We start from the raw sequence: 24,600 nt of genomic DNA, 5'->3' as shown, positions 1-24,600 counted from the left end.
AAAGAAAGACCAATGTGTGTTGTTTTAATGAGGTTTAGACAATAAAGGACACTGAGGGAGTTGCCACAGCAAAATCTCAATTTCCCTGTGAAGAAATAAAATAAAGGTAATTTACTAGAAAGTGGAAAGAAAAGGGAGTGAATGAATAGACAGAGGCTTTTGCAAAATGGCTACTTAGAGGACCCATGAGACATTTGAAAAGAAATGAACACACTTAAAGTAGCACTACAGCAATGCTCACTGTATGAAATGTAAGAATACAGAAGCTATATGGTTGGATTCATCTAAGGTCAGGAATTAGTAATAATTATTCCAGGAATGTCTGCATAAAATGAATTATAAAAAAAATATTTTTATAAACACTGAATTTTTTAAGCTTAGGAAAATTGCACTCTATGAATATAATAAAAACCACCTGCTTGTGTACACTTCAAAAAAGAAAGCATAATATACGCTGCTACAATATTCACAAATGTAGGAAGAGGTAAATAGAGAGTAGAATATTTCAGCAGGATGTTCACCTCCCATAGGAGGATCTACAGGGCAAGTCAATAAATAATCAGAAAATAGTCTGGTAAGTATAAAATCTGAACAAGGGGGTGGGAAAATCAAGTATTTAATAGGATCATGCTAAGATCATGCAAAAAGTAAATGTCAACCTAATATATGGCTGTCACATAAACTTTTCCCCAGGTGCCACAAATTTTCAGCCTTTGTCAAAAGATATTTATATTACTTTTATCAGGGGGAAAGAAGGGATTAAAAAATATAAAACCCTCACCATGGAGCAACACCCTTTGGTTTTTCTAACTGAATTGATTCTAGACCTACAGGCTTTGTCCCTGACGCTTCAAAACTTCTATGGCATTTAATTTTCAAAACACTTCAGACACTATCCATCTATCCTGTGAAGAACTCAAAAATAAACCGAGAGCAAAGTTTTGGGTGAGATATAATAATCAGAATGTCAAACCAAATTCACAGCTGCAGTCCCAGGAATCACCAAAATGGTTAAAAATAAAGTTCAAACCATATTTCAAGAACCCATACGACCATTCTGTTTTTCACTTTCAGTACAGAATTCAACACATTATATGAATATAATTATATTCAACAGTTTATTATAAAATAGGTTTTACTTTACACAATTTCCCCCAACTGTAGGCTAATGTAAGTGCTCTGAGTATGTTTAAGGTAGGCGAGACTAAGCTATGATGCCCCATATGTTAGATGTATTTCAAATAACCATATTTTCAACGTAGACTGGGTTTATCAAGATGTTATCCCCTAGTAAGTCAAAGAGTATCTGTATTCGTTTATTGACAGTGGTTATATAAAGCAAAGAAAGACGCGTAAAGTTGCCATCTAAGGAGGAAATTCAAGGCTCATTTCATACAAGTATAAACATTATATTGACATAGGAAAAAATGAGTAGAAAAAAAATCTAAAAACTATATACTTACTTTGTCTAATTAATCTTTTGTCAGCAACCAAAACATTTTCAGCATCCACAATGATTACCTTCCCATCTCTAGGACCAACTGCAAAATTGTCAAAGCTGACGTCCAGGAGGTAGAGTGCAAATTCAAAGTCATTGTTTGTAAGCTGTTCTGCTATTTCCATTAATTGCCAAGCGAGGTCAACTCGTTTCTCCCATGGCGCATTAAAGTAACTCCACAGTTCTTCTCCAACATAATTTACAGCCACCATTCTTCCACAAGCTCCAAGATACTTTGCAAATGGCCAACCTTCATCAGACGGAAAACTCTACAAAAAAATTATCTTAATATTACAAGAGATTCTGATGAATATATCCTAGGTCTATCCTCAGATCCTTTCAGTAGAAATTGCTACTAGGAATGACTTTGGATGTTCTTACTACATTCGACAGTTTATTAGAGATTAAATTCATTTTGTCCTAATTCATACCAGTACCACGGACCTGAAAAATATTTAAATAGAGAACTTTACACGATAAAGCTAAAATAGGATGACAAGTCTTGCTTATCAAAATCTAAGAACCAAACTGATCAATAAGAGGGAAGATACTGTCTTTATTACCAAATCTGAAAGTATTTACGCTTTCCCTTATCTTCTTCACTTGTGTAAATGTAGTCAACCAATCCTTTTATTTAAACCGATAGCACTGCAGCCTATTAACCAGCAGTTATTTACCAGGCATCAGGAACTGTGTTATGGTGGCAATTAAGGGTGAACCAAACAGTCTCCATTTAGCCATGGGCTTTTATTTTAGAAGAGCATGCAGACACCAAACAAATAATTATGAATATGAAAAGTGTTAGTTACTAAGCAGTGGTGCAGGTCCCAGGGGAGCATTTAGCAGGGGCCTTACCTAGTCAGGAAGCAGGTGGGGTAGAATTCAGGGAAAGATTCTTGAGAGGTGTCTCTTACCCTACATCCAAAGGTTTGGAAGAGACAAACTGATATCCTCCTATTAATGCAACCTCCACTCTGAGCACATCTGGTCCAAGTTTATCTTGTTTCCCTTTCCCAGCCATATTTTCTGTTCTCCTTGGCCCAGCCTCAAAATTATTCTCATCTTAGCAAGGTTTTCTAATGGATTTTAAAACTACTGGGAGGATTATCATCCTAAATCAAAAGAAAAGTGTTCTATGACCATGAACACTCATTTTCACCTTAAGTAAAATAACAGGCTTTATCTAAGGTACTTTCCACTGCTAAAATACATATTAGAAAATGAACACTGGAGAAAAAAAGGAATCAATAAATGTGTGTGTTCTGACTGATCCACCAACCAGCCGTTCCCCCATCTCTTCCCTCTTCTCGGGCCTCCCTGTTCCCTGAGACCCAACAATACTGAAAATAAGCCTATTCATCCTACAATGGCCTCTAAGTAAGCAAATGAAAGAGTTACAGGTCTCTCATTTGAAATCAAAAGCTAGAAACAATAGGTATAGTGAAGAAGGCACATCTAAAACTGAGATAGGCAGAAAGCTAGGCTTCTTAACCCAAACAGCCAAGTTGTGAATGCAAGGGAAATATTATCAAAAGAAATCAGAAGTGCTACGCCAGTGAACACACAAATGTTAAGAAATCAAAACAGCCTTATTGCTAATAGGGAGAACGTTTTAGTGATCTGGGTAAAAGATCAAATCAGTCACAACATTCCCTTAAGCCAATACCTAATCCAGAACAAGAACCCAACTCCCTCAATTCTATGAAGGCTCAGAGTTCAGAAGAAAAGTCTAAAGGTAGCAGAGGTTGGTTAATGCAGTTTAAGGAACGAATTCATCACCATAATACAAAAGTGCAAAGAGAAGCAGCAAGTGCTGAGATAGAAACCACAGCAAGTTATCCAGAAGATCTAGCTAACATAACTGATGAAAGTGACTAATCAACAGATTTTCAATGTAGATCAAACAGCCTTCTATTGGAAGAAAATGCTTCCTAGGACTTTCACAAATAGATCTAAGAAGTCAATGCCCGGCCTCAAAGCTTCAAAGCAAAGGCAGACTCTCTTGTTAGGGGTTAATGCAGCTGGTGACTTTAAGTTGAAAACAGTAATTGTTTACCATTCCAAAAATCCCAGAATCCTTAAGAATGATGCTAAATTGATTTGCCTTCACTCTATATATGTAACAAGAAAGCCTGCATGACAGCACAATGGTTTACAGCATCCTTTACTAAATATTTTAAGCCCACCATTGAGATCTACTGCTCAGAAAAAAAAGATTCCTTTTGAAACATTATTGCTCACTGACAATGCACCTAGCTACTCAAAGGCTCTGATGGGGGTGTGCAAGGAGATTCATGTTATTTTCACGCCTGCTAACAACATCCATTCTGCAGCCCACAGATCAAGAAGTAATTTCAACTTTCATGTCTTATGATTTAAGAAATAATGTTTTGTAAGGCTATCACTGCCATACATAGTAATTCCTCTAATGGATCTTGGAAGAGTAAATTGAAAATCTTCTGAAAATAGTTTGCCAATCTAGATGCTATGAAGTGTATCTGTGATTCATGGGAGGAGGTCAAAATACCAACATTAACAGAGTTTGGAAGTAGTTGATTCCAAATCCCATGGATAACTTTGAGGGGCTCAAGACTGTAGTAGAGGCAGTAACTACAGATAGAGTGAAAAGAACAAGAGAAACAAAATTAGAAGTGGAGTCTGAAAATGTGGACACTAAATTACTGAAATCTCACGATCAAATTTGAAAAGAAGAGGAGTTGATTCTTATGGATGAGCAAAGAAAGTGGTTTCTTGAGATGGAATCTACTCCCGGTGAAGATGCTGTGAATATTAGTGAAATGACAACAAAGGCCTTATAATATGACATAAACCTAGTTGACAAACAGCAGTAGAGTTTGAGAGTACTGACTCCAATTTTGAAATTCTACAGTGGGTAAAATGCTATGAAAAACATGGCAAGCTACAGAAAAATCCTTCCTGAAAGGAAGAGTCGACTGATGCAGCAAACTACATTTGTCATTTTATTTTAAGAAATAACTGTCATAGCCACCCTGATCAGTCAGCAGCCATCAACACTGAGGCAAGACCCTCCACCAGCAAACAGATTACAACTCACTGAAGATTTGGCTCAGATGATCATTAACATTCTTTAGCCAAAAAAAAAAAAGTACTTTTAACTAAAGTATCTATATATTTTTTAGACATAATGCTTACATACTTAGTAGACTACAGTATAATGTAAACAGAACTTTTATATGCACTGGGAAACCAAGAAATTCACATGACTCACTTTATCATGATGTTTGCTTTATTGAGGTCGTCTGGAACTAAACTGTTAATATCTCCAAGGCATGCCTGTATCAATACTCTATTGCTAGAAACTGAACAATCTACATACACTTAGTGACCCCAAAGTCAGGCTCCTATTCTTGTATCTCTTAGGAAAACAGGCAATATTAACTTTGCCCTGAGCTTTATAAAATTGTCACAACTCAATATCCTTGCATTAAAATTTTATCAACTTTAAAACAAAAAACAAATCGAGAATTATACTTTATCCATAATTACCAATTTCAATTGCTCTCTTTCAACTATAACAATGCACAATATCTGTACTTGTTCTTTGTGTATATAACGTTTTTCTCTTAAATTTTAATATTGTCCTGAATGGTACTACCTAGATTTTCTTCTAGGGTTTTTATGGTATTAGGTCTAACATTTAAGTCTCTAATCCATCTTGAATTAATCTTCGTATAAGGAGTAAGGAAAGGATCCAGTTTCAGCTTTCTACTTATGGCTAGCCAGTTTTCCCAGCACCATTTATTAAATAGGGAATCTTTTCCCCATTTATTGTTTTTGTCAGGTTTGTCAAAGATCAGATGGTTGTAGATGTGTGGCATTATTTGTGAGGGCTCCGTTCTGTTCCATTGGTCTATATCTCTGTTTTGGTACCAGTACCATGCTGTTTTGATTACTGTAGCCTTGTCGTATAGTTTGAAGTCAGGTAGCGTGACGCCTCCAGCTTTGTCCTTTTGACTTAGGATTGTCTTGGCAATGCGGGCTCTTTTTTGGTTCCATATGAACTTTAAAGCAGTTTCTTCCAATTCTGTGAAGAAACTCATTGGTAGCTTGATGGGAATGGCATTGAATCTATAAATAACCTTGGGCAGTATGGCCATTTTCACGATATTGATTCTTCCTATCCATGAGCATGGTATGTTCTTCCATTTGTTTGTGTCCTCTTTGATTTCACTGAGCAGTGGTTTGTAGTTCTCCTTGAAGAGGTCCTTTACATCCCTTGTAAGTTGGATTCCTAGGTATTTTATTCTCTGTGAAGCAATTGTGAATGGAAGTTCATTCCTGATTTGGCTCTCTGCTTGTCCGTTACTGGTGTATAAGAATGCTTGTGATTTTTGCACATTAATTTTGTATCCTGAGACTTTGCTGAAGTTGCTTATCAGCTTAAGAAGATTTTGGGCTGAGACGATGGGGTTTTCTAAATATACAATCATGTCATCTGCAAACAGGGACAATTTGACTTCTTCTTTTCCTAACTGAATACCCTTGATTTCTTTCTCTTGCCTGATTGCCCTAGCCAGAACTTCCAACACTATGTTGAACAGGAGTGGTGAGAGAGGGCATCCCTGTCTTGTGCCAGTTTTCAAAGGGAATTTTTCCAGTTTTTGCCCATTCAGTATGATATTAGCTGTGGGTTTGTCATAAATAGCTCTTATTATTTTGAGGTACGTTCCATCAATACCGAATTTATTGAGTGTTTTTAGCATGAAGGGCTGTTGAATTTTGTCAAAAGCCTTTTCTGCATCTATTGAGATAATCATGTGGTCATGGGCAAGGACTTCATGTCTAAAACACCAAAAGCAACGGCAGCAAAAGCCAAAATTGACAAATGGGATCTCATTAAACTAAAGAGCTTCTGCACAGCAAAAGAAACTACCATCAGAGTGAACAGGCAACCTACAGAATGGGAGAAAATTTTTGCAATCTACTCATCTGACAAAGGGCTCATTTCCAGAATCTACAAAGAACTCAAACAAATATACAAGAAAAAAACAAACAACCCCATCAAAAAGTGGGGAAAGTATATGAACAGACATTTCTCAAAAGAAGACATTCATACAGCCAACAGACACATGAAAAAATGCTCATCATCACTCGCCATCAGAGAAATGCAAATCAAAACCACAATGAGATACCATCTCACACCAGTTAGAATGGCAATCATTAAAAAATCAGGAAACAATAGGTGTTGGAGAGGATGTGGAGAAATAGGAACACTTTTACACTGTTGGTGGGATTGTAAACTAGTTCAACCATTATGGAAAACAGTATGGCGATTCCTCAAGGATCTAGAACTAGATGTACCATATGACCCAGCCATCCCACTACTGGGTATATACCCAAAGGATTATAAATTATGCTACTACAAAGACACATGCACACGTATGTTTATTGCGGCACTATTCACAATAGCAAAGACTTGGAATCAACCCAAATGTCCATCAGTGACAGACTGGATTAAGAAAATGTGGCACATATACACCATGGAATACTATGCAGCCATAAAAAAGGATGAGTTTGCGTCCTTTGTAGGGACATGGATGCAGCTGGAAACCATCATTCTTAGCAAACTATCACAAGAAGAGAAAACCAAACACCGCATGTTCTCACTGGAACTGAACAATGAGTTCACTTGGACTCAGGAAGGGGAACATCACACACCGGGGCCTATCATGGGGAGGGGGAGGGGGGAGGGATTGCATTGGGGAGTTATACCTGATATAAATGATGAATTGATGGGTGCTGATGAGTTGATGGGTGCAGCACACCAACATGGCACAAGTATACATATGTAACAAACCTGCACGTTATGCACATGTACCCTAGAACTTAAAGTATAATTAAAAAAAAAAAGATAATACAGATAGGAGAAATCCAGAAATAAAACTATTCAAATACTTGGCAAAACTAATACCAAGCAACCATGTGACAATCACATGAAGCTTTTCATCATAACAGTGATTCACAAATTTGAACTTCAATACTGAGCCTAAAGATGACGGCAGCCTGTTCTTTTGGGGAAAAAAATAGACAACGCTTCTTAAAAAAAAAAAAAAATTAATATTGGAGCTTTGTGATGAAATCCTAATTATGTAAATGAAAAACTTAGATACATATGAATCATTAATTATAGTAATTTAATTGATTCCATTTTAATTAGGAGGTCATACGTACTGGTTCTTTAGAAATTAGAGGTAAACACATATCTAATTTTGTGCCTTGACTGAGAATTTTAAAACTTATTTTGGGAATTAGAAAAAGAGATTACTTGTGTCCAATTAGAAAAAGAGATTACTTGTGTCCAATGTGCAATACAAAAACTGTTGAAGAACCAAACAGCATTCTCAGCTATTCCCCCAACTTAAAATACCTCCATGACCTTGAAATTTTTGTTAGACAATTACAAAAGATTTAACTATTTCCCAGAAACATTCATGTATAAAGACCCTGACACAAAAACAAAAGCACTAAAATAAGAAATATGTAAGATTACATAGTTTTGTCATGCAAAAAATAAAACAAAAAACTCCTCCATACACTACTGGTATATTATTCACATGCCATATTGTAGAACAGATACAAACATATCTTTGTGAAAATAAAATGGTCTTTGACAACAGGAGAAATGAGGAACAAGGCCAACATCTGCACATGTACAAATGCTTCCTTGTTTTTGGAACCTTTCCAACTGACAAACGGCAGTCAAAACTACACTTCATTACCCAAGTTCCCCATAGAAGAGGGTAACATATATGAGTAAATGTCACACTGAGCAACTTTATATTCATAGAGTGCTTTCTGACAATGTTAACTGAAATTCTGTTATGCCTCATTTTAAGAAGAGCACTATAGTTCTTTCATATAGTTAGCTACCTAATCTTTCGGAAGAACTTTAATAAATGAATTCACACCATTTGCTCAGATGATAAGAATTTTTCATTGTCTAATCAAAAGTCAGATTTCATTCCTGATAATACAATTCTATGGAACACACTGTAGTCCAAAGAAAATCCTCAAGGAAAGCCAAAATATTTGTAATCTGCGATTAATGCAATTCGGGCTTAGAATCAAATTACCATGGTCAAGCAGAGTTTGAGACACAAAATTTATATACGTTAGAACTTGGATTTGTTAAACGTATCAAGCAGTAAGAAAGTAACTTATTCCTGATTACCAAACTCCCGCAGTGCATAAAACACATTAGGTAGGACAGAAAGTTTACTGCTAAGGTCTACATTTTTCTATTTAAAACAAAATTTTAAAATCAGATCTTTCAGATTGTCTAGCATAAGCATATAGTTTAAAGTAATAAAATAAAATGTGATTTTAATAAATTATTTACAACTGAACAAAATGTACAAATACTTTTCAAATGAAAAAAGGAACATTTAAATTTAGAATGATATCAATCCTAACTCTGGATTGGAGGCACGTCACTTAATTTTGCTAGGCTTTTAATCAGGATTGCATATATGACATAAAGTGAAAAACGTAGAATTTTTTAAAGTAAATATTAAAGGTTGTACAAAGGCCCAAAACAATTATATATTTACTTTTCTATTAACTGTATTTTTTTTAAAAATTAAGTTGGCAATAACTAAAGAAGATGTCTTTAGAAAAGCAGCATGGTTAACTGCTAAGAGCTGAAAAAATATTAAATGCTTTCACTTTTAATTTTTAAAGCAAAATTTGTTTTGAATTTGAAGTGTAATATAAATCACGTCTAGGCATCGTTTTTAAATTTCGTTACAAAACCACAACCTACTTCTTGAATAGCATACAACTCAAATAATACTAATAACAATATTGTACATACTGACAGTATCTGAAAGCCAAGATTTCAGAAAGAAAACCACTAACGTCGCCTTAAGAGAAGGTGATATGTAATGTATGTAATCAATATTAAAGACTGGAAAATTTGGATACTTTATACTCTTTATAGGAATACAATATTTCATAAAATTTCTATATTTAATGGCCAATATAGTATATAAGTAGAAAAATGAATCTTAAATTACAGTGCTAGATTGTGAAGTCCCTTCCACCCTTACATCTCACTAGCTATAACGATGGCAAAGCAGTAATTTTTCTGAGCTTTGGTTTTTTCCTCCGTAAAACTGGAATATTTGTATCACCATATTCATCAGGGCAATCCAAGGATCAAAGAAAAAAAGATATGAAAGGTACGCTGCACATTCAACACTATTCAGTAAGGAACTGTTTACCGAAGTATTTACACTTTTATCATTATAAAGTTCTGGGATACATGTGCAGAACGTGCAGGTATGTTATATAGGTAGACACGTGCCATGGTGGTTTGCTGCATCCATCAACTTGTAATCTATATTAGGGATTTCTCCTAATGCTATCCCCCTCCCCCAGCCCTGCACCCCCTGACAGGCCCTGATGGGTGATGTTCCCCTCTGTGTCCATGTGTTCTCATTGTTCAACTCCCACTTATAAGTCAGAACATGCGGTGTCTGGTTTTCTGTTCCTGTGTTAGTTTGCTGAGAATGATGGTTTCCAGCTTCATCCCTGTCCCTGCAAAGGACATGAACACATTCTTTTCATGACTGCATAGTATTCTATGGTGTATATGTGCCACATTTTCTTTATCCAGTCTATCACTGATGGGCACTGATTGGGTTGGTTCCAAGTCTTTGTAGGGCATGTCCACCCACGCCCAGCTAATTTTTGTATTTTTAGTGAGACAGGGTTTCACCAGTTTGGCCAGGATGGTCTCAATCTCTTGACCTCATGATCCGCCCGCCTCAGCCTTCCAAAGTGCTGGGATTACAGGCATGAGCCACCATGCCCAGCCATAAATGCCTTCTTTTGAGAAGGGTCTGTTCATATCCTTCATCCACTTTTTGATGGGGTTGTTTTATTCTTGTAAAATTTGTTTTTCCTTGTAGATTCTGGATATTAACCCTTTGTCAGATGGATAGATTACAAAAATTTTCTCCCACTCTGTAGGCTGCCTGTTCACTCTGATGATAGTTTCTCCTGCTGTGCAGAAGCTCTTTAGTTTAATTCGATCCCATTTGTCAATTTTTCCATTTGTTGCCATTGCTTTTGGTGTTTTAGTCATGAAATCTTTGACCATGCCTATGTCCTTAATGGTATTACCTAGGTTTTCTTCTAGGGTTTTATGGTTTTAGGTCTTATGTTTAAGTCTTTAATCCATCTTGAGTTAATTTTTTTATAAGATGTAAGGAAGGGGTGCAGTTTCAGTTTTCTGCATATGGCTAGCCAGTTTTCCCACCACCATTGATTAAATAGGGAATCCTTTACCCATTACTTATTTTTGTCAGGTTTGTCAAAGATCAGATGGTTGCAGATGTGTGGCATTACTTCTGAGGCTTCTGTTCTGTTTCATTGGTCGATGTATCTGTTTTGGTACCAGTACCATGCTGTTTTAGTTACTGTAGCCTTATAGTATAGTTTGAAGTCAGTCAGCATGATGCATCCAGCTTTGTTCTTTTTACTTAGCATTATCTTGGATATACGGGCTCTTTTTTGGTTCCACATGAAATTTAAAGTAGTTTTTTCTAATTCTGTGAAAAAAGTCAAAGGTAGCTTGATGGGGATAGCACTGAATCTATAAATTACTTTGAGCAGTATGGCCATTTTCATGATATTGATTTTTCCTATCCACAAGCATGGAATGTTTTTCCATTTGTTTGTATCCTCTCTGATTTCCTTGACTAGTGGTTTGTTACTTCTCCTTGAAGAGGTCCTTCACATACCTTGCAAGTTGTACTCTTAGGTATTTTATTCTCCTTGTAGTAATTGTGAATGGGAGTTCACTTATGATTTGGCTACTATTGGTGTATAGGAACGCCTGTGATTTTTGCACATTGATTTTGATATTGTATCCTGAGACTTTGCTGAAGTTGATTACCAGCTTAAGGAGATTCTGGGTTGAGACGATGGGGTTTTCTAAATATACAATCATGTCATCTGCAAACACAGACAATCTGACTTCCTTTATTCCTATTTGATTTATTTCTTTCTCTTGCCTGATCGCCCTAGCCAGAACTTCCAATACTATGTTGAATAGAATGGTGAGAGAGGGCATCCTTGTCGCGTGTCAGTTTTCAAAGGGAATGCTTCCAGTTTTTGCCCATTCGGTATAATATTGACTGTGGGTTTGTCATAAATAGCTCTTATTATTTTGAGATACCTTCCATCAATACCAAGTTTATCGAGAGTTTTTAGCATGAAGGGGTGTTGAATTTTATCAAACGCCTTTTCTTCATCTATTGAGATAATCATGTGATTTTTGTTATTGGCTCTGTTTATGTGATGGATTACATTTATTGATTTGCATATGTTGAACCAGCCTTGCATCACAGGGATGAAGCCCACTTGATCATGGTGGATAAGCTTTTTGATGTGCTGCTGGATTCAGTTTGCCCGTATTTTATTGAGGATTTTCACATTGTTGTTCATCAGGAATACTGGCCCAGAAATATTGGCCTGAAATTTTCTTGTTTTGTTGTGTCTCTGCCAGGTTTTGGTATCAGGATGATACTGGCTTCATAAAACAGGGAGGAGTCCCTCTTTTCCTATTGTTTGGAATGCTTTTAGAAGAAATGGTACCAAGTCCTCTTTGTACTTCTGGTAGAATTCGGCTGTGAATCCATCTGGTCCTGGGCTTTTTTTGGTTGGTAGGCTATTAATCACGCCTCAATTTCAGAACTTGTTATTGGTCTATTCAGGGATTCAGCTTCTTCCTGATTTTATCTTGGAAGGGTATACGTGTCCAAGTATTTATCCATTTCTTCTAGACTTTCTAGTTTATTTGCATAGAGATTAGTATTCTCTGATGGTAGTTTGTATTTCTAGTGGTCTATTTTTTTAAATATTTTCAAAAAACCAGCTCCTGGATTCATCAATTTTTTGAAGGGTTTTTCATGTCTCTATCTCCTTCAGTTCTGCTCTGCTTTTAGTGATTTCGTGTCTTCTGCTAGCTTTTGAATTTGTTGTTGCTTCTCCAGTTCTTTTAATTGCAATGTTACGATGTCGATTTTACACCTTTCTCGTTTTCTCTGTGGGCCTTTAATGCTATAACTTTCCCTCTAAACATTGCTTTAGCTGTGTCCCAGAGATTCTGGTATGTTGTATCTTTGTTCTCACTGGTTTCAAATAACTTATTTACTTCTGCCTTAATTTCATTATTTACCCAGTAGTCATTCTGGAGCAGGTTTTTCAGTTTCCACGTAGTTGTGTGGCTTTGAGTGTATTTCTTAATCCCGAATTCTAATTTGATTGCACTGCAGTCTGAGAGACTGTTTGTTAAGATTTTCATTCTTTTGCATTTGCAGAGGAGTGTTTTACTTCCAATTCTGTGGTCAACTTTAGAATACGTGCAATATAGTGCTGAGAAGAATGTGTATTCTGTTGATTTAGTGTGGAGAGTTCTGTAGATGTGCATTAGGTCCGCTTGGTCCAGAGCTGAGTTCAAGTCCTGAATATCCTTGCTAATTTTCTGGTTGTTTATCGGTCTAATATTGACAGTGGTGTGTTAAAGTCTCCCACTATTATTGTGTGGGAGTCTAAGTCTCTTTGTAGGTCTCTAAAAACTTACTTTATGAATCTGGGTATTCCTGGTATTAGATGCAAGTATATATACTTAGCTCTTCTTATTGCATTGATCCCTTTACCATTATGAAATGCCCTTCTTTGTCTTTTATGATCTTTGTTGGTTAAAAGTCTGTTTTATCAGAGACTAGGATTGCAACCCCTGCTTTTTTTGTTTTTTGTTTTTTGTTTTTTTTTTTTTTTTTTTTTTTTTTTTTTTTTTTTTTTTTTTTTTTTGGCTTTCCATTTGCTTGGTAAATGTTTCTCCATCCCTTTATTTCGGGCCTGTGTGTGTCTTTGCATGTGAGATGGGTCTCCTGAATACAGCACACTGGTGGGTTCTAACTCTATCCCATTTGCCAGTCTGTGTCTTTTAATTGGGGCATTTACACAATGTACATATAAGATTAATATTATGTGTGAATTTGATCCTATCATTATGATGCTAGCTAGTTATTTTGCCCGTTAATTGATGCTGTTTCTTCACAGTGTCAATTATCTTTACAATTTGGTATGTTCTTGCAATGGCTCATACTGGTATTTCCTTTCCATATTTAGTGCTTCCTTCAGGAGCTCTTGTAAGGCAGGCCTGGTGGTGACAAAATCTCTCAGCATTTGCTTGTCTGGAAAGGATTTTATTTCTCCTTAGCTTATGAAGCTTACTTTGGCTGGATATGAAATTCTGGGTTGGAAATTCTTTTCTTTAAGAATGTGGAATATTGGCCCCCACTCTCTTCTGGCTTATAGGCTTTCTGCAGAGAGATTCTGCTGTTAGTCTGACGGGCTTCCCTTTGTGGGTAATCCGACCCTTCCCTATTTAAAATTTTTTAATAACAATTCCAGACATTCATCAAGAGATATGCTTATTTTCATGCACCTACTAAACACCTACTAAAACGGCATCTACAAATAATGAACCCCCTTCCAAATAGAGTGAAGAATCACTAAATTAGAGAAACATCTTTACTGAGCTCTAGTAATTTCTAATTCATAATGAAATATATAGACTAGTCACTAAACCTTTAAAACCACTGATGTTATAAGAAATGTAGAGAGCATCCACAAGCACTAAAAATGCAAGAAATTTAAAAACTGGAAACATGTACACACATAAACACAGTATTTTAACTGGCTTTTTATTTATTACTGATAAGCACAAAACAAATTCCAAATGCTGAAATAACCTATAATCTACCAAGATCAAAATCAAATATTTTATGTGATCAATAAAATAAATGTAAAATCAAAGAAATTTAGAGTTTAACAGTACCTCAATTGTAAACCCCGTTCAATCTTATTAGTACAGTGTTAAATGATTTACCTAAAGTCACACAGGTAGTAAGAAGCAAATTTAGGCCAAGCTATAATTACCTTTGTAAGAGTCAAAATGGATTCAAAAGATAGATTAATACAACCCCCCTCAAGCCAATATACTTCTGTTGAAGTTAAACTGTATTAGTTTGGGGTGGCTTTTTGGGGTTTTTTGTTTCTGCTTTTGTTTTTAATTATTTACCATCTGTTTAAGAATTTTTCAGATTTTATAAAGGTAACAGGTTATATATTACATAGCAGCATTCCAGAAGCCATTATGCTGGAAAAATAATGTAAGATTGATTATTTACCCTAAGTGATCTCCACCTAGGCTGAGACCTAAAGGATGAGTTTAATATTAAGCAGACTGGAGATGGGGCAGTTTAGGCACATGAAAATCTTCTCAGAAATGAATAAAAGACCAAAGCAGCTGCAGTGAAATGCATGGAGAAATGACTTGAGGTAATGGAATCTGGAGAGTGAAGCAAGGACCAGATCATGTTGGGACTTACAGAATCAAACAGAAATCTTCAACACAGGCTTTACAGCGTGGTCTATATGTATGTCATGCAAAAACAAACACATGTCAAAATCTTAATGTTCAAGATTATCTTACACACTGAAATCAAACAGTATGCTGTGGTATATTTATTCTAAAAACCAAGCCTTTAAAATATCACAATAATACCCTTTGATCAATATTCATCATCCTGCCAGGTTAATAAGGCCATTTCATTCTATCATGCCATAACACAGTCATGAAAAAGGTGGACATGGAATATATGAGTAAAGATACATAAACGAATACATTTTGGTTTTATTTACTTACAAACAATAAATGACATGAGACTAATAGATTAAAATAGAGTCTACTTAAAAGTGCTTGCATTCATTTTTCTCCTACATGACCAAAAATATTGTATACTAAATTTAAAAGATCAAAATTCCTTTTACACAATATATTTTATAATACTTCATTACCTCATAAGATTCCATTAAAAGGAACATAGCTTTGCAGTTGACCTTAAGAGAGAAAATACAGACCAAGAGACGTGTTACCATGCAAGACTGATTTTTGTTAAAGTTGAACGTTCTTAGTAAAAACAAACTAACTTCAAAGAAACTATTAATAAAACATACAATCTAAAATGTGAATATCGATTTTCTACATAACTGGCATTTCTACAAAAAAATTAAAAAGTGTAAGCTTGAAAACACTCTTACAAAGTATTGTCATCAAAAGGATAGAAAATGCTTAAAGGAGCCAGGCACGGTGGCTCACGCCTGTAATCCCGGCCCTTTGGGAGGCCGAAGAGGGCAGATCACCTGAAGTCAGGTGTTCAAGACCAGCCTGGCCCACATAGTGAAACCCATCTCTACTAAAAATACAAAAATTAGCCAGGCGTGGTGGTGTGCACCTGTAATCCCAGCTACTGAGGAGGCTGAGGCAGGAATTGCTTGAACCCGGGAGGTAGAGGTTACAGTGAACTGAGACCATGCTACTGCACTCCGGCCTGGGTGACAGAGAGAGATATCGTCAAAAGACAGAGAGACAGAAAAGAAAGAAAGAGCTAACTTAAGTTTTAAAATTATTTTTTAAAGCCCAGATTTGAATGAAATCCCATTGTAGGAACACACATGTTGTAACAGCTGTTCATAAAGATTAGTCAACTGTACTGGTGATAGACTAATGTGTTCACAGTTTGGTGAACTGTCTGGAGGGGGAGATATAGTAAAATTACTGGGATGATTTAATGGTTACTGAATTTTTGCTAAAATTTCTCTAAGATCTTAGCTTCTTAATTTATACTGCTAAATAGCAGCCAAAATCCATGGCAAATACTGTAGAAGCTTAACAATTTCAAGATTTTAAAGTCCTAGCATATGTCCCATTTATTTCATGAAATAATTTTCTGAATGCCATTTTCCACCCACCTCAAATTCCAACAATATTAAGCAATGCCTTGAAAATAGTAAAGTTGTGTTATTTTACTGAATATCATGTCCAACAGCTGTATCTAAAATTGGAAACTGATGTCAAAACACATTTTTAAAAAACTAAATTTAGCAGAAATACATTATCTTTAAGAATCAATTGCTTAAGAAAGGCTGCCCCCACCAAAAAAAAAAAAAAAAAAAATCACTTGTTCACAAGTTTTAAATATGCGTAAGTTTACTAGTCTCAACTGACCCTTACTGTGTCCCAAGGGTGTACAGATCAGTTCCTGGCACTATTAACCAATTCCACATAATTACTGTCAAATCTTTTCACTTCAGAGTTAAACCCCAAAAAAAGCGTTAGAAAGAAAAAATACAAAGAAGACACTGAAGCATCATACTTACTTCAGATTACAAATATTTTAAGATTCTGTCTAAGTTCCAGACTTAACCTGTTTTTTTGTACTACCATTTACAAACATACTAAATAGAATTATTAAACTATAATAATGATTTACAGAGAAAAAAAGAAACTATTTGCTTTTTATTTCTTAATCCTTATCTAAACCCTCTTTCCTACCATATTCATTCTATTCAGTATACTTCATATGAGACAAATCCCTAACCCCCTTTTAAACTACTATTCTTAAAAAATTATAGCCTGAATAGGTACATATGATGTATGTATATGTAAGGACGGTGACATTTCAATGTCTGCAATGAGAAAAGTAGGATTTTTACATTTCTAAGACAGACATCAGCATAATGTACTAAAGAACTTTTAACTATTATAGCTGACTAAAAATGGAATAAGCTGATTTTCAAAGACATAATACACTGTAAAAAAAGCTTTACAGCTGAAAACATTTAACAGATATTACTTGAATAATCCTTTCTCCTTTAATCTTTAAAACAATCCTGTTAAGTAAGTATTAACAATCCCATTTTACTGATGAAAAAAACTTAGAATCTGAAACATTAAGTGACTTGCTCAATACCATCCAACAACTTTGTGGTAATACAGAATGTGAACTGGATGCTCTATCAAGACTGTCTCCTCCACCCTTCCTCCCACTCTCCACCTCCATCTATTGGCAAAAACCTCTGAAACTTTCCCTGGTACCATTCCTATCAATATACAATGAGATGTCCCTCCTTGAGTCATATGACAGTGTATATATACACCTTTTGTACAGGGCTTATTATATTACATGGATTGTGTATTAATTAGTCACTTGTGTACCTACCTCCTACATAGTAAGCTACTTGTTTCCTAGGGCCATTTTTCCATCTTTTCAATCCAAATGCCTTGTCACAGATTGTAAAATGAACACACAAATTCAGTTCTTTTGATTATAAATTCAAAGAGTTCCCAAGAATTTCACAGACAACTTATCACCTACACTAACCTCACCTTACACTAATAATTTTCAGTCATTTTACAACTATTTACTAAAGTTCATCAAGTGTATTAGAAAAATGAAAGACTTAAATTATAAGGCCATGATTTAATGTATAAGTAATGAGTGAAAGTGAAGAAAGAAAAAGTCAGCATTCTGTGAAGAGTCAGCAGCAATGACAGAAAAACAGGAAGTAAGCCACGGACCACAAACCAGAAAAACAGAATAAAACCCAGTTTGACAATCCCCTGGGAAGCTGGACACCCATGTCCAGAAGACCTATAAAAACAAGCTTTCTATTTCCCAACATGTGTGAAGAATACGTGCTAACCTATGCAATGGAAATATAAAGAATAGTTCAAAGACTAGACAAAAGTATATAAGGGACAAAATTCAGAATGGTCAAAAGATATGGATACGTCCAGAAACTAGACCAGGATGCCAAATGACTTTGCTCCACTGATTCGGAAGTGATGCTTTCTTAAGGGTGATTACCTGTTTCTAGGGTCTTTTTAAAATAAAAGTCCCCATCCCCTTTTTGGACTTGAGGTACACAGAATTGTTTTATTATTTTTGTTTGATTATCTTGAATGGCAATCAAAAGTGTACTGTCAATGGACTCTCAGATGAAAAGCCACAAAAAGTCCAAAAACTTACAAAATTTACTAGATTAAAAACTGCTCTACCAGGAACCATCTCCAATGTGTTTTGAAGCCGAAATCTAGGAAGACAGTAACTAAAGAAACAGCTAGTGAAGGAGAAGTAGGTGGTTCCTTAAGCTGTTGTTTGAAAAGAAACTCTTGAGACAAAATTTGGAACATCCTTTTGCAGACTACTGCCTCACAAGATCCTTGGCTACCCTTAACTCCACATATTTCCCCTTAAAGGAAGGTTTTGGTTTTGGTTTTGTTTTAATCTGATTTCATGTGTGTAGGGGGTAAGAAAAAAGGCTTGAAAGAGAGCATCCAACTCCCAATCCCCTTTCAGAAGAGCTTAATTAAACCCACTCGTTAAAGTCAAGTTCAAAAGAAAACAACAACAAAAAAAACTCAAATTTCTCAAGTCAAGAGTTTGGAAGCCCCAGAATGTTGGGGCTGAAAGGAGCTAATCTCCAATAGTTTCATTCTATAAAGAGGGGAGTGAGTCCAATAGTAAAAATTATCAACTTTTCTAAAGTACCATTAGCTAAATAATCTTCTGTTTACTTCAAAAACTCTATTTTTACCAGTGAACTTAAAAAAATATGCTGTTCCCTATATAAATTACTTTTAAGGGGAAAAAAAAATTGGAAGTTTTCTACAAAAAAAAAAAGTAAAAATGGACAAAAATCAGTATAAAGTATGGTTGATATTCAAAATCACTGTTATTTTTAAGGTGATCCATACTCCACATGAGCTTCAAAACAGCTGATCAAATGCACCAGGCAGTTAAAGTTACCTTGAGTTTATTCAATATCTAACATTTATGGAATGCTTACAATTTGTCAGATACTACGTGAAGTGCTTTGCATGTATTACAGCATTTACAAGAACAGAAAAACAAGCTTAAAAGCCATAGCTTAATGATAGTCACATACTATAAAAATAAAGTAAATCCTACTAAAATCATGATTCAGAAAATGTAAGGCAAATGAAGTTCCACAAATAGTAAAACTCCCAGCTCTTCCTCCTAAACAAAGAACTTTCTCCATTTCCTACAAACAAGACCATCTTCACTACATCCAGGTTATAAAGTCAGAGATTCTGTCTGAACTTCAAGAAATCCAGACAGCATTTCTCTGTCTCTTTCTGTAAGTTCAATAGGTGAAATACAAATACTGATAGAAAAGTTATCAACAATAACTTGTCGTCTTGCCAATTATTTCAACTCAATTTTTGAATACTCCAAGATTCCTATTTACACAATATAAAAATCAATATAGTTCCTCTCCTCCATTTTTCTCCATAGTCTTACAGTATACTTGACACTAAAATACACCTCTTAGTAAAGTAAAGTATTAAAAAAAAAGAGGGTATTAGAGCAGAAGATAAAGGTACTACTAGCATTCTCTTGTTGCTTGATGTTTATAAACTTTTTTTTGAAGATAATAATTCTATGAGTAAACTGTTGCAAACTAGTGAAACTATCCAACAATAGGAAGAAAGCCGTATTCTCAAGCCATTTCATATGCAGAAATTTATATTACAAATCTATACAGCCTTACATAGATAAGGTACGTGTGTACACATCTTACAGACACTTAATATCTTTCACCTCTCCTTTCAAGGCATAATAGCAACTTCAAATTGTACTGTTTTTTTCAAATCAGAAGAGGTGAGTTTAATGAATTAAATTCATAAGTATTTCAGTTCTTTCTTAACCACCTTATCAAAAGAAATTTTTACATGCTTATACTGAAGCATTCTTACTATACTGGAAGTTTTGTTAAGAATACTTTGATGAAGTCAGTTCGAAGACTTTTTTCCCCCTGAAGTTGTTAATTTTTGGACAATGTAAGAAAAATCTAGTTTGTCACCAGCTATCCAAAAATTCGACAAGTAGCTCCCTCTCCTGGAGGAAAAAAATGAGTTCCTCTTCAAGCTGTAAAACATTTGTTCTCTTAAAAAAAATTTTTTTTAATACATGAAGCAATAAACAGCCAAATCTGAGTTTTTCTATAAGTATCAATTAATATCCCAATATTACTGTAAACATCTTTAAGCAGTTTTATAGAAATCTGTATAAATACTAAAAATGTAGTTTCCTAGATAACAAAGGTAATGAACATCATGATTTGACTTACTGTACAGCAACCTTTGTACTTGTTCACAGAATGTTGAGAAACCTTCCATTTTGGTGGTTTTATACAATCATCAGTCCTCAAGTATATTGTTCAGACTTGTAAATTCACTAGCTTTTACCAAAGATCAAGTGATTCTACAAAGAAAGCAGCAGCTCTACGAAGATTCTTACTTAAAAATATCTTCTTCCTCTACTTGCTTGTTAATCCAGTTTTAAAAAGATAACATGCCTATATGACTGGCTGGTACTAAAGACCCCTAAATTATACTACACCGTACGTAATTAGCTATAATTATAACACATATATTAGTATTAGTACTATTCTTGGGAACTGGGTTGTGTAAATTTAAAATGTAATTTACAAATCTCACACTCTAAAATGTGGAGACATGTTTCATCACATACTAAAAACAAATTCTTATCCTATGGCCCATCTACTTACCCACTCAGAACAATTGTGCCATTATGTGTCATATATAAGAAAATAAGTGTGCATTTTCAAAAAAGGCTGTTTCAACACTAAAGATGAGAAGAGATAAAGAGTAAGTTTGAGGGAAAAGTTAAACAGAAAACAAGATACAAGCACACTATCTCAACTACAAAGTAAATTGAGAATGCCATGATAAGTTCAAACTTAAAAAAATATAAAACCTTCCTGCAGAAAGCACAAATTTACCTTAGCGTAAAATCAGATGCCAAAGTTTCTCAAATTCAATGCTATGACTACACTTACAAAGAACTGGCTACACAATGCTCTTAAAATATCAATTCTACTATTAGTTGTTACTAGTACACCACTATTCAAAATTACCTAATAAAAAAATCTTTCAGTAGGGACGCCAGCATTTTAAGTACAGTAAATGTATATTACACTAAGATAGCTCCTTGCTAAATTTTTGGGTCTCAGAGAATTTGTCCGGGTATCTACTTCAGCAAATTGCTAACACAATCTCCATGAACCAACCTTGTTAATATAAACAAGGCTTTTTTTCTTTTTTTAAAGATAGCTTAACGAGAAACTTCAGTTCAAGTGTATCTACATAATAGATATAGGCTAAACCTTTAGAGACTGACTAGTTTGGGAACTACTGAATAAAGAAAATTTCACGGAAAGTTTAACCAGTTTTATGCATCCATTCAGTTAGGAGATACAGCAGTATTTAAAATACACTCTGACTTTAAAATTAACACAATACACATAGCCTCTGATGTCCTGAAATTTACTAAGACCCACACTAAAGTTTCATTTCAGGCAAAATATTTGTTTTACATTATTTGGCTGAAGTAATCAAACGAAGCTGGTTTCTTTTGGCTAAAATGGACAGTGTGGAGCGTGAGAAAAGAAAGTAATATAAATAAATCTACACTTTCATATTAATGCATTTTAGAGTAAAAGAACAAAAACAAACAACAAAAAAAAAAACACCCTGTACAAACCCTCCAGCCCTCAGTGACATTCTTAGCAACCCAGAAAGAATGTGAAGTATACCAAAATTACTTGTGAACTTTAAATCATTTTTTTCTCTTGTCATGGAAAGGAGCACGATAACTTTTCCTGCAGACAGCAAGAGAAACCACAACCCCACAGCTGTAATCACTGTTCAAGGACACCGCACTGAAGCCGGGTGGGAATGTGCAGAAACAAGTAAATACTCCGAAAGCAAACAGTGTTTTTGTTTTTCGTTCTCTTTCTGATGTCACCAGTAAAAAGATTCCATCCTATTCCCCTAAAAGACACATTACTTTTCAGAATAAAGTCAGACGAAAGCAAATAACGCAATTGGCGAAAGGCAAGAACCTCCTTCCCTGATACTCGCTCTGGCCTAATATTTCATCTCCCTTCAACTAGATTACCAGATGAATAGGGCAGGTCACAGGATCAGTATGAAAATGTCCTCCTGGCCTTAAGCCCTCCCAGCCCCAAGTCCGACGCTGCCTTACTTTTCCTGTTTCTCTGATTCTAATCCCACCCAAAGCTCGGCTCCCGGATTAACCCCACCCCGGCCACTATCCCATTCTCCGACTCCATCCTCCCCAACTCGTCCCCGAATTAGCTGTCCAAATGACTGCCAGGTAAATGAGGGAAAACAAAGACTCTGAGACCGAAGTCAGGCCAGCCACCAGCGCCAGAAAAGAAGTGCGAACGCGGTGTAAAACACTTCAGAAGAACTAAGAAAGGGTTCAAGGGCTCGTGAACAGTCTGCGCCGCGGACGTGCAAGTCCCGGCAGATAAAAGCAGAAAGGCAGGGAAGCGAGCGGAAGGAAACTCGCGGTAGAGACATTTTGGGGAGCGTTAAGAGACGCACTCCCTCTGGCGTTGAAGGATCCGCAGTCAAATCCGAAATGCGCCCAAATCTAGGTGACAAGAGGATACTCTCCATCAGCCGGGTCGCCCTCGGCCTCCCTACACAGCCCCGTGGCTCCCCCGGAGCCGCCCCTTCCCAAGCCTGCAGCCTGGCCCAGCCCGGCCGAGTCCGAACTGGCGGCGAGCGCGGGCGGAACCACTTCTCCCGACTCCGGTTCCCACGCGCGGCCCCTCCCAGGACGCCCCCCGCCCTGGCTCCGCGCCTACCTGTAGCACCAGCGGCTCGGGGTTGAAGGCCAGGGTCAGCAGCAGCTGCATGCGCTCCGAGTCCTTCAGGTTGCGGAGCAGGAAGCTGCCCGAGTCCTTGGTCTCCGCGTAGCGGCGCACCAGGCGGTCGAGAAGGCGCTGCGAGGGGCAGTGCACCAGGTCCGACCAGCCCTCCACCGCCTCGGGCGTGAGCAGACGCACGTCGCCGTTGAGGCGCGCGAACTCGGTCCGGGGCATGGCTTGCAGCAGGTCGCAGCGGGGCCGGCCGGTGGCCCGCTTGCAGATGCTCTGGTCGAGCTGCGCCAGCTCGCGCTGCGAGCCGAGGCGCTTGAGCACCACTCGGCGGCGGCCGCCCTCGCGGGGCTCGCCGTACTGCGCGAAGTACACGTTCTTCACGTTGAGGAAGTCCAGCAGGCGCAAGCGGCCCCACGCCTCGAACACCACCTGCCCGTTGAGGAAGCGGCGGCACCAGCTCGTGCCGAAGCACGCCGGGCACTTATTGAGCTGCAGGAAGCGCCGGTCGGTCAGCTCGTTGCGCTGCCAAGAGGCGAGCAGCGACGGCGAGTGCAACACCATCAGCACCAACAGGCTGCCCAGCGCCGCCAGCTTCAGGGAGCGGGACAGGCGGCCCAGCTTCGGGGGCACCAGGCGCCACATACCGCCCGCCCGCCTGCAACGGGAGGGCGAGGGCACCCCCGGGGCGCCCCCGCCGCGCCAAGACCCGGAGAGCTACCGGCAGGAACCCCGGGCGAGAGAAGGAGCGAGCGCGGGGGCTGGGGTGGAGGGCGGAGTAGGTGTGTGAGAGAGGAAGACGGGGAGCGGGAAGACGCGGGCCTGAGCGGGCTGCGACTTCTCCTAGTCAGTAGTCTCCACAACTCTCGAGCTCCCTCCTCCTAGCTCCCCGCCCTCCGACTCCGGCGGCGCCTCCTCCAAGCCAGCCAAGTTATAGAGGAGCGGGAGGGGGAGGGAGCGCGGGGGCCCGACGGCCGCGCGCCCGTGCCCGCGCGCACGCGCACTGCCGGCTTGGCACGAGAGCTGCGGCGGCAGCCGCCAGCCACGACGAGTGGGGTCTACGAGGAAAGGAGGGACTCACGGAAGGGGAAGAGGAGCTGGGATGTCTCACATCCACAAGCGGGAACGCACGTCCCAGAGCCGCACACCCTTGCTTGTGCGCGTGGGCTCTCCTGAGACTGAAAAGGGGGGCCCGGGGGCGGTGCCAGAAGGGCGGAGCTAGCGCGTTGCGCGCCGCCCGGAAAGCGTAAGCGCGGGCTCGCGGGAGCGGCTGAGGGGGCGGTTCAGTGAGGGCGGTTCAGTGAGGGCGAAGCTCGGGCTCTTGAAGTCTGGGCCTGAACTCGCGGTTTCTGGTTTCAGAAAGACTCTTAGATACAGTCATCTTTTCTGATTATTGTGGTTTACTGGTGCCTGCCTTTTACCATTGTGGAAACGGCCCTTTAAGGGAGGAGGGAATAAGAATG

The 24,600-nt window shown here is 37.8% G+C and overlaps 1 protein-coding gene across 1 annotated transcript in view; it reads right to left on the bottom strand.

The window, feature by feature from the left end:
• Positions 1–24,306, bottom strand: part of DIPK2A (divergent protein kinase domain 2A) — a 29,038-nt gene extending 4,732 nt beyond the window's left edge. Inside the window, exons 1-2 of the mRNA XM_023215369.2 lie at positions 23,126–24,306; positions 1,464–1,767 (exon numbers count right to left, since the gene is read on the bottom strand). Of these exons, the coding sequence (XP_023071137.1) occupies positions 1,464–1,767; positions 23,126–23,782 (961 nt within the window). The 5' untranslated portion in view covers positions 23,783–24,306. The remainder of the gene's footprint in view (positions 1–1,463; positions 1,768–23,125) is intronic.
• Between the last annotated feature and the right edge of the window lie 294 nt (positions 24,307–24,600).

The sequence above is a fragment of the Piliocolobus tephrosceles genome, chromosome 2 (genome assembly GCF_002776525.5).
Source record: "Piliocolobus tephrosceles isolate RC106 chromosome 2, ASM277652v3, whole genome shotgun sequence".
In the NCBI taxonomy this organism is placed as follows: Eukaryota; Metazoa; Chordata; class Mammalia; order Primates; family Cercopithecidae; genus Piliocolobus; species Piliocolobus tephrosceles.
Note: the sequence above shows the minus strand (reverse complement) of the source record. Positions and strands in the feature narration are given on the sequence as shown.